Here is a 10,487-nt window from a genome sequence, read left to right as displayed (position 1 = left end):
GTAAGAGCAACATTTAAACAAGAAGGCCACGTTACTGTATAAGAAGAACTATGTTAAATTGGCTGACCAATAGAAAAAAATGAACCCCGAAAAGACTACTAAATTATCGGATTATCCTTCTACTAGATAGAAAAAAGTAAGAAAAAATTCAATTTTTGTACTTAATGTAATTATGTTGGATATAACGTTACATGTCTTTATTATCGCGTTATAATATAATGTTTCGAGCATTTTTTAAACATCTACCCTACACGCACTTTGTTCCAATAGAAAAAAAGAACAGTTACATTTTGGAGTTTATCATATATGCTTCCTTTTTCTTTTAATTTCCTTCTTCGGAAACTTTCAGTCTAAGATAGAGTTCTTTTGACGGCGTTGTTTTTAGATTGCGTCTGTATTTTATGAGATAAAACTTCCACAATGAGCCACATCAAGGCCACGCCGATGCCCGTTGCAGCCGTCAAGAACAACTTGTACAAATCGGAAGAGACGATGAAACTCTGTATAGGTTTTCTGGTGCCAGTGATGAGCATTCGGTAGTGGTAGGAACTCATCATCTTGTAGTGCCAATGCGGAATTAATCCCGTTTCGGCCAGCAAACGAAGCCTACATGCGTAAGACAATGAAAGCTATCGAAACTTGCCTTGAAGGGAATATAACCCTAGCGCTGAAGGGCAATGGCGCTACAGTTTAGAACGTAGTTGAAGATTACAAAATTCCCATCCTGCTGCAGGATTTTTTCCTACGTTCGAGCCCTAGAGCAGCGGTTCCCAATTTTAATTTGCTATGGAACCCTAAATAATAAACCTAATTTTGGCGGACCCCAACTCATTTTTTTTACTTGTCTTAAAAGACTCTTGACACAAACAAAGATAGCTGCGCTGTGAATTCTCGGAACCCCTGTGACCCTTCCACGGAACCCGAGAAACACCTTTTGGGAACCGCTACCCTAGACGATTTATTAATCAACTAGGCTAATAGTCAAGGCAACACCTTAGGTCCAAGTCATCTAGCAACTTTTAATGCCTCTAAACTAGGTGGCCGGATTAAAACACATTCGAGGGTGGTGGCAAGCCCTTCATGACACGCGAGCCAACAGCTCCCTACACTAGCCTCATCAAGTTTTAATTTAATGGGCAACTTTATACAGTGGTGACTGGTGAGAGGATTTGCAAACTCAACGCTGTAGGAGTAGCTCTGAATTTTCAGCTAGTGACACAAGCTGGGATCGAACGCAGCTCCTCCTACTGCGAGACGAAAGTTCCACTACGTTAATGGTAGCGAGTTCCATTGGAGAGGTCTGAGCCTATCGTCTGTTTGATAGCAAAGATAATATAATAATCAGCTTGGCTAATACACAAGGTACCACCTTAGGCCCAAGTTATCGAGCGACTTTTAATGCCTTTAAACTGGTGGCCGGGTTACAATTACCTTTAACCTCAACCAGTTTTTTTGGAAGGGGAAACAGAAGAGCTTGGGGAAAACCCCTTAAACCAGTGAGGAGAGAACTTGCAAACTCAACGCAGAAGGTGTTGTTCCAAGTGGTCACCCAGTGCCACAAAGTGCGATCTAACCCGGCTCCTCTTGCTACGAGGCGAAAGTGCTAACTACTCCGCCACTCTACGCGCGGGCGAAACGAGTCTAGGTGGCGTAACGGCGCTAGCTTCTCCGAGGTTGCGCCTAAGATCTAGCTTCTGCTACAGACAATATAAAAATTCATAAGAACGTTTTTTTCTTAAATAAACTTATCAAAATGTCTGCTTTAGCAGCTACCTATCTAGGTCCAATGACGTACCAAAGGGGGCGTAGCGATAGTTTTCGGTCGCGAATAGGCATCGTACCCTAGATTCGAAATAACTGCCTCGCGCGTAGGCAATAGCGTTGACCCACTTCCTGACGGAACTCCGAAAAAATTAGCTCCATAGTTTCCATGGTATCCAACTATAGATAAACGCTTCGTTACAAAACCGTCAATCAGAAAGCTCTCAGAATTGGAATCTAGGGTACGGAGTTCTATATTATCTTTGGTGGTAGAAAGCAAACGAACTTAAACAACCAAGTATGCAAGGATGAGGTTCAGAATCACTGTTGTCCAATATATACGCCTTCGTTCTTGCTTAAAATGGGTTTTAAGGTCTAATTCTTACTCGTGGTTGATTTCGTGAATGCATTTGAAATTTCGTGAAAACGCAATAGCTAGGCGATCCGAGAACAGTTTCTCTTTGGAAAAGTGAAGCATTCCGTGAATGCGCATTCCGTCCACCAGGCTCTGAAGGCCACTCTCGTAGAAGATGAAGATCTTCTTGTCGAGAAGGACGCTCCACAAAGCCTGTTTGATTTCTTCCGGTGTTGAATACTGGTTCATAGGCATCATTGGTTTTATGACTGCCATGTGGTCAGTTCTGGAAGTCTACATCAATTATAGAGTAATTGGCGTAAGTTAAAGTACGCTTATTTTAGCGGCGCTCGCGGAATATATGCTCGAATTTACCGAGATTGTAATCATTCATAAGTATACTTTGTCCCCTAGGAGGGGTTATACAATCACCGTGTCTGTCTGTCTGTCTGTCTGTGTGTCTGTCCTGCGAACGCGTTCGCATTTTCCGCGCAAAGGTTAATCATTGCGTACGCAGTTTCTCGAAATTTCTGCGTTCGCAGTTGCTAGGACTGTCGAAGGGTTGGCAAAACCCCTTGCGACGGTGAGCGTTAACGGATAAATTTGCGGTTGGGTTTGGTTTGGATGGTGTTTTTGCGTTAACGCTCACCGTCGTGACGGTTTTAACTCAGTTTGATTGGATATTTCATTATTGTAATGTTTATGCGTAGGGTGTGAATGTAATGACGGTTGTGGGTGCTGAGTTTGTTGTGTTTATGTTATGACGGTTGTGGGTGTTGAATCTGTTGAGTTTGTTTTGGTTGAGTCTTTTGTGTTTGTGTTTGTTACGTTGTATTTGTTGGTTTGTACGGGCGTTTTCTCTTCAACTTCTTCTTAATGACTTTGGGACGGACCGAGTGCTGAGTGTTATGCAACCTCTCAACGTCCAATGGCAGGGTTTCCACCAATTGTACACGATTTTCGTCTTAGTATCAATTTGCGATTTACTAGCGCCGGCCGGGAATCGAACCCGGGTCTGCCTCTTGCAAGAGATTTACTCTAACCACTCAGCCACCAACGCTTGTTAAGTTACGGTGCTTTTCTAAAAAACAGCTTTGGCGAATGTCCTTTACAAAGTTATAACGTTACATCATTTTAAATATTTATAAATTATAATAATCTTATATTTAATTAAATATTTATAAATTATAATAATCTTATATTTAATTAAATATTTATAAATTATAATAATCTTATATTTAATTAAATATTTATAAATTATATTAATCTTATATTTAATTAAATATTTATAAGTTATATTAATTAAATATTTATAAATTATATTAATCTTATATTTTATTAAAAATTTAAGTATTTTAATGTAAAATTTGATCGTGATCAGGAATTGAACTCGGGTCGCATTGTTACCATGCTGACTTCCTTAGGGAAAATATTAAAGTAAAGTGACAATTATGATAAGGCGGGTTTTGTTACTAAACGGATGAATACAATATCTGTGGATATTTTTACCTCTCCGAGGGGACAAAGTCCCCTAGGAGGGGTTATACAACGACCGTGTCTGTCTGTGGGTGGGTCTGTGGGTGGGTCTGTGTGTGGGTCTGTGGGTGGGTCTGTGGGTGTGTCTGTCTGTCAGGACTGCGAACGCGTTCGCATTTTCGGTGCAAAGTGTAATCACTGCGTACGCAGTTTCTCAAAGGGTTGGCAAAACCACCGTGTGACGGTGAGCGTTAACGGAAGCATTTGCGGTTTGGTTTGTATGGTGTTTTTTCGCTCACCGTCGTGACGGTTTGGTGTTTTACGTTTTTGTAATGTTTATGCGTAGGTTGTGAGTGTTGAATTTGTTGTGTTTGTGTTCTGATGGTTGTGCATGTTGAGTCTGTTGTGTTTATATGGGCGTTTTCTCTCCAACTTCCTCTTAATGACTTTGGGACGGACCGAGTGCTGAGTGTAATGCTACCTCTCAACGTCCAATGGCAGGGTTTCCACCAATTGTACACGGTATTCGTCTTAGTATCAATTTGCGATCGCATCGGGCGGGATTTGAACCCGAGACCTCCTGATTGACAGGCGGACGTTCTACCACAGAACCACCGACACTTGTTACGCCTTATTGAAAATTAGACCTTCAGCTTTATCGGAAGCGTATTTAATAGAGTACGAAATTTTGGTTTAATTGAAATAGAATTGAAATTGAAATTATTGCATCGAAGAAATTCTAATTTAGCGTTTCTCTATTGATTAAAAACAAATGCGCCACCCAGGTTTCGAACCCAGACCATTCGGCTTGGCAGTCGAGCGCTCTACCACAGAACCACCGATAGCTGCTTAGATTCACTGAAATTAAGACAGGCATCGTAAGCATAATAGGTAATAAAGTCTTTTTTTATTAATGAATTTATGAAGGCCTAATCTGGTATTTTTTAAAGGTTAAATCTTGTTTTAGCGCAGTCAGCCGAGATTAGAGGGTTAAAGGGTAGACCCTGTGGGTGGTCCACTTTCTTAACGACCTATATATAGTTCTGTTAATTCAAAGGAGATAATTTAACGTTAATTGCTTTAAGAGCTGGCGGTTAGTCAAGTGGCTCTCTGTGCTTTGTTGATGGTAAGGTTTTTGCTTCTTGTAAATATATTTGGTGTGGATATTTGGATATCTACGATTTCTAACGCAGTCAATGATTTCCTGGGTGTGCGAGTCATTATATGATATTGGAAATTGGACGGCATTGGTCTTTTTCATGCGGTATGTGTCACAACGTCAACTGGAAGTCTACGAGCGTTGAAATAAAATGAGCGTTAAAGATGCGGCAAGTATTTCGTAAGCGAGAAAAATACAAATACCATCTGTAGATATTTCTTTCATTAAAATTTGCTTAGTATTATATTCAACTGATAAACATGTACTGTAAAAAGGGTTAAATTCAATTGTGCATTGTTTTAGTAAATCTAACTCGCTGTTGTAACTACTTAATTTATAATATTCTGAATAAATTAAACTCGATTGTTTCGTCTCAATTATTTAAATTAAAATTAAAATTTTATACCGGGCAGGGTTTGAACCGAGAATACGTTTTTCGTAAATAACTCTGAATTGCGGAGATATCTTTGGGGGTCGTGTCGAGAAATTGATACCACTAGGAACCATTCTTCCGAGGAGAGGTATATTTTGGCTTGCCAACTTGTTTTAATATAATATGTATCTGGTTTTAGGCAAAGGAAGGGTCGTGATTATTTTGTTTCCACGAAAACGTCCAGTTTTGGAGGAGACTTTAAGGTGTGTACGTCGTGTTGTTTAGCTTATCCGGTTTCATGATAATAACGTCGAAAATTCCTGTTTGTTAATGGTAAGGTGTCGCACTAACTATTCCGTCTACGGTCATTTATTGATATACGAGCTGTGGTTTAGTCAAGTGTCTTTCTGTGCTTTGTGATGGTTTTTCGCTTGTTAATACATTTTTTATTGGTGTGGATATTTGGACATCTACGATTCCTAATGCAGTTATTGATTTCCTGGGTGTGCGAGTCATTATATGATATTGGAAATTGGATGGTATTGGTCTTTTTCATGCGGTATGTGTCACAACGGCAACAGGAAGTCTACGAGTCGTCCACTACCAGATGTCGAATATATTGCTATTCTACGGTATCTTCATCAAGGGCGAGTGTTGAAATAAAATGAGCGTTAAAGATGCGGCAAGTATTTCCTAAGCGAGAAAAATACAAATACCCTCTGTAGATATTTCTTTGATTAAAATTGGCTTCGTATTATATTTAACTGATAAACTTGTACCGTAAATAGGGTTAAATTCAATTGTGCATTGTTTTAGTACGTCTAACTCGCTGTTGTAACTACTTAATTTATATTATTCTGAATAAATTAAACTCGGTTGTTTCGTCTCAATTATTTTAATTAAAATTAAAATTTTATACCGGGCGGGATTGAACCGGGATTACGTTTTTAGTAAATAACTCTGAATTGCGGAGATATATCTTTAAGGGTCATCTCGAGAAATTAATACCACTAGGGACAATTCTTCCGAGGAGAGGTATATTTTGGCTTTCCAACTTGTTTTACTTGTGATTAGTGATGTACGTTTGAAAACAGTGTGGTAGTACGTACTACTATATAACTTTACTGGGACTCTGGCTCGTTTATGCATCCGAAATCGGGGATGCGTCTAAAAATGGACCACGGTGGTGACCAAAAATGGTCATTTTTTGAGCACCATCAAACGGTAAAAAAATAACATTCACCAGACTTTAAAATTGCAGGAAAGTTTACTGTTCGCCAACGATTTCCAATATCTTTAAAAATTAAACTTTTATAGATTTTATTAAAGAAAATTATTTATAAAATTTGGTGGTAATTTAAGTTTGTTTTTAAATATTTGTACTAGTTTTAAGCATGGTTAATCATAGGTTTTTATATTCTCAACGACCTCCATTTCCATTGTAAAACATAATTTAACGACAATTGGGACATTAGTATTATTATTCTGATAGTTATGTTAACTGAACTCTGACTAAAAAATTGGAAATAGCGAAAATAGACTAGAAGTTTTTAACGTAGGCTTAGTGAAATGGCCCCTAAGGTTCGTAGGTAACCTTTCCTGTATAACTCATGAATGACCACGGCCAACTTCGATAGCGGAAGCGCAGGTCTAACTTGACCATAGCATGTCGTATTTCCTGGAACATTTTAACAAGTTCGTGAAGATCAAAACAATTTATGCTAGTGCCTATTAAAGCCACTGATTCTGCTCTTTGACGTCATCGCGCCAGAAACCCAGTTTGTTTATTAGCTATACCAACCATGATGATGTCCTCGAATACAGAGTCCTTCTGCGTAGTGACGATGTACGCGTCCTTAATTACAGCTCGTACCATGTCGCTGATCGTGTCTATTACGGAAGATTTGGAAGCAATGCTGGTCGAAGATGTTAAAGTACTCCCGTACAGACAACCAACCAAGTTTGCCATCAGCAGAAAGAACCCCAAGATCAACCTGAAGTCGATGGGGACGGTACAGGTTAAATCTAAGAAAGAAAATGTCCCCAAGCGAAATTATATAGTTATATAGTTATGGTTAACCCCATTGAGTTGGGAATATTAATCTAGAGATCCAATCAAATATGCTCCCCGCGAAACCAGTTTTTTAAAATTACGAATGTGCCGTCTCCTCTAAAATGACGAGAAACCGTTATCATATGACCCGTGGCGCCATCCATTATTTTTGGAAAAAAATCTTTTTGCTGGAAAACGCGTCTTATTTGAACGAACCATTAAGAGATAGACGGCGCCACGGGTAGAATGATAAAGTTTTCTCGTCATTTGGGAGCAGATGGCAGTATTATTATTTTTTAAAAACTTGTTTCGCGAAATACTGAAATCCGACGTTTTGATTGGACCTCTAGATTAATATTCCCAACTCAATGGTTAACCCTATTCAGTTAAGCATTATCACTTTGTTTGAGCCAAAGACTTATGGTCTTGAAACCCGTCTTCTTAGGGATGGAATCCAGTAGTATCTTACTGACGACGGCGGTTAGCGCCCATTGCGTCAAAATGGCCCCCACAACCAGACACCATACCTGGAAGGAAGTAAACGGTTCTGACTGTGTTGAAGATAATTTGGCTTTCACCGACCTCCCAGGAGAAAGGTTGTAGGAAAAACAGTATCCCGGAAGTGTCTGGGTTGATGGCCCTCGATACGAAGATGGCGGAATCGTAGTAGTATGGGTCCGAGAAGGAAGCCACGCTCATTCTCGACTCCGAAATGGAAATGGTTGAAATAGCCATGTCCGCTTCCTGCGTCACGTGAACGTGAAAACGTTTAATTCCAATAGTTTAGGCGGGGTTATTCAACTTTAGGAGGTTCGATTACGAATAAGGTTCATAAGTTAGACTTGTTACGTGTTATGTCTTAACTTCGTTTTAAATAACTTAAAACTCACACACAAGTTAAAGTAAAAACATATTGAAATTTAATAGCTTACGAAATGTAACAATGGCCGTGAACCTTTGTTCCCGTGGCGTCCGCTTAACTACCCTTCTTTTTGTTTTCTATCTTTACCCTGCATCATAGCGTCCTCATGCGGGAAATCGGTTAACTATTTTACATATACAACACTATCCTCCTTTTATCATTATTACACGGATGCGCCATTTGGGTAACCTATTTATTAACTATGTTAATCAGTGACGGCGATCCCGTGGGGGCTCTGGGGCTCGAGCCCCCACAGGGAAAAACTAACGAGGGCAAAGCCCCCACAGTAATTAAATTGAGGAAAAATAGCAACCAGGGTAAAATTTATAATCTCACTGCCTTTATTTGGGTCCGAATTCAGTCTTTTGACAGAAGTTATTTTGAGATTGCAGATGCGAGTAGCATTAAGATGATGTAACCGTAAAATTGATTTCGATAGATTCGTTCAAACAGAAAATCGCCCCGTCGTGTACCCTATTTTACCTAAAATACCTCCGTTAAGTATGTGGCCAAGAAGGGCTTAATTATCTAGACATGTACACAGATATTTTTCTAAAGATATCGACTTAACTTTTATTATCAATGTAATCCATGCCGGCTGAGATATTATAAAGAACACTTTTAAAAATATATAGAAATTTAGAGCTGTACATTTTCTTGCTTCAGATTTAAGTATATGCATTTTTGGATGAAAAAATAATGGCCCGGGCCCCCACAGAAATATTTTCCGATCGCCGCCTCTGATGTTAATTACATTGATTAAAGATAGCCACAATAGTAAATAAATATTGTTTTATTTTAAGTTATTAAATATATTTTACGTGATTTTCTTATTCCTCGCGAGGTTCTACTTATCTGCAAAAGAGGGCGCAATGGACAAATCGACATATATTTCCCCTATTCACGCAGACAGTCTAACTTATTGCTGGGCATGCGTTTCTATTACTGGTTTAGCGTCGTAATCCAACCTACTAAAAGTTGGTTTAGCGACGTAATCCAACCTACTAAAAGTTGGTTTAGCGTCGTAATCCAACCTACTAAAAGTTGGTTTAGCGTCGTAATCCAACCTACTAAAAGTTGGTTTAGCGTCGTAATCCAACGTACTAAAAGTTGGTTTAGCATCGTAATCCAACCTACTAAAAGTTGGTTTAGCGTCGTAATCCAACCTACTAAAAGTTGAATATCCCTGGTTTTCTCGCCGAGGTGCTTACCGATTTTTGTACCATGCCCATCAGCCCTGAATAATTTCCGTTGTCGTCCGGTACACCCCATTTCTGATCCGCCGGAGTGAGCAAGTTAAAACTGCGTTGAAAAACGTGAAAAAAATAACGTGATCAACTGTGAAATTTTAGGGTAAACCAAAAGCGACATAAGACCCAAAAGTGTGTCAGTACGGTAAAATGTTTAATGAGAGTTTGTCTCGAAGTAAAGAGAGGGAGTGGGAGAGTGGGAGAGGGGGTTAAAAATACGTCATCAAAATTTGAAATTTTATCTACTCCAGCGCCGCTGAGTGAGGTGTTTTAGAACGTATGTCTATGGGCAAGTAAATCCAAGATAAACAATCGCGCCAGACCATAGACTAAATATACAGTGGCGTAGGTATGACACCCTACCCCCCCCTCGCGAAACTCTTTTCGGGGTTTTAGTCGGTATCTAGCATATTATTTGATAGGAATTTGCCAGGGGCCCCCTGAAACCCTGTGGCCTTCCTGCATTGCGGGGTCCGTGGGGGCCATATTTACGCCACTGTCAATACAGGGTGCTACAAAAGGTTATGCAAAAATTTTAAGGAGTTGTAGGGGTGAGTTGAGAAGTGTGCTTGTTTTTTCCCATTTTCCTGTTTACAAAGTCCTATTTTACCTATCACACGAACAGAGATGGGCAAAAAATCATTTGGCGAATAACGAATAAATTTTTTTCGTGTCAGTTGTTACTTATAAATAACGTTTACAATTAATTTATTTAGAGAAAAATATTATAAATAAATGTAGGTAAATATTTTTTAATAAAATACGTTTATAAATAAAAAGGTCAAATATCTGTTTTATTAAATTATTTGAAATAAATGCATTTTGCAAATAAAGAAGACTGAAATATTTTGGGTTGGCGTAGTTTACAAATAGATAGTCAAAACTAGCTTCCGTTTATTTTTTATTTAGTAGATAACTCAAGGAAAATAACTGAATATATGTCCAATGTGTAAGAAAATACAATACAAATTCCTAATACTTAAATTTAATTCTGGTGTCAGAGACGAAATACAATTTTCGACACTATTTTTATTTTAACAAAGAGTATCAATATTACCCAGCAATGGTGGTCACTATTTAATGGCACAGCGAAGGTACAGCAGACCTGTCGGAGGGGAGGCAGCGACATGTGAGCGAG

The 10,487-nt window shown here is 38.9% G+C and overlaps 1 protein-coding gene across 1 annotated transcript; it reads right to left on the bottom strand.

Moving 5' to 3' along the window:
• Nucleotides 1-350: 350 nt before the first annotated feature.
• Nucleotides 351-9,446, bottom strand: Ir7e (Ionotropic receptor 7e). The gene is made up of 6 exons (XM_090169784.1): nucleotides 9,311-9,446; nucleotides 7,760-7,921; nucleotides 7,578-7,704; nucleotides 6,926-7,149; nucleotides 2,148-2,410; nucleotides 351-606 (listed from the first exon to the last, which is right to left on the bottom strand). The coding sequence occupies exons 1-6, from the start codon at nucleotides 9,329-9,331 to the stop codon at nucleotides 351-353; spliced, it is 1,053 nt and encodes a 350-aa protein (XP_090025910.1). The 5' UTR covers nucleotides 9,332-9,446.
• Nucleotides 9,447-10,487: the final 1,041 nt, after the last annotated feature.

Source organism: Leiobunum rupestre, chromosome 3 (genome assembly GCF_980474605.1).
Source record: "Leiobunum rupestre chromosome 3, qqLeiRupe1.1.hap1, whole genome shotgun sequence".
Classification (NCBI taxonomy): domain Eukaryota; kingdom Metazoa; phylum Arthropoda; class Arachnida; order Opiliones; family Sclerosomatidae; genus Leiobunum; species Leiobunum rupestre.
Note: the sequence above shows the minus strand (reverse complement) of the source record. Positions and strands in the feature narration are given on the sequence as shown.

Coding starts and splice junctions, on each gene's coding strand:
- Ir7e (XM_090169784.1), bottom strand. CDS start 9,331: ATGGGCATGGTACAAAAATCG. Junction 7,922..9,310: donor TGGGCATGGTACAAAAATCG/GTAAGCACCTCG, acceptor CACGTGACGCAG/GAAGCGGACATGGCTATTTC. Junction 7,150..7,577: donor AAGTCTTTGGCTCAAACAAA/GTGATAATGCTT, acceptor TTTCTTTCTTAG/ATTTAACCTGTACCGTCCCC.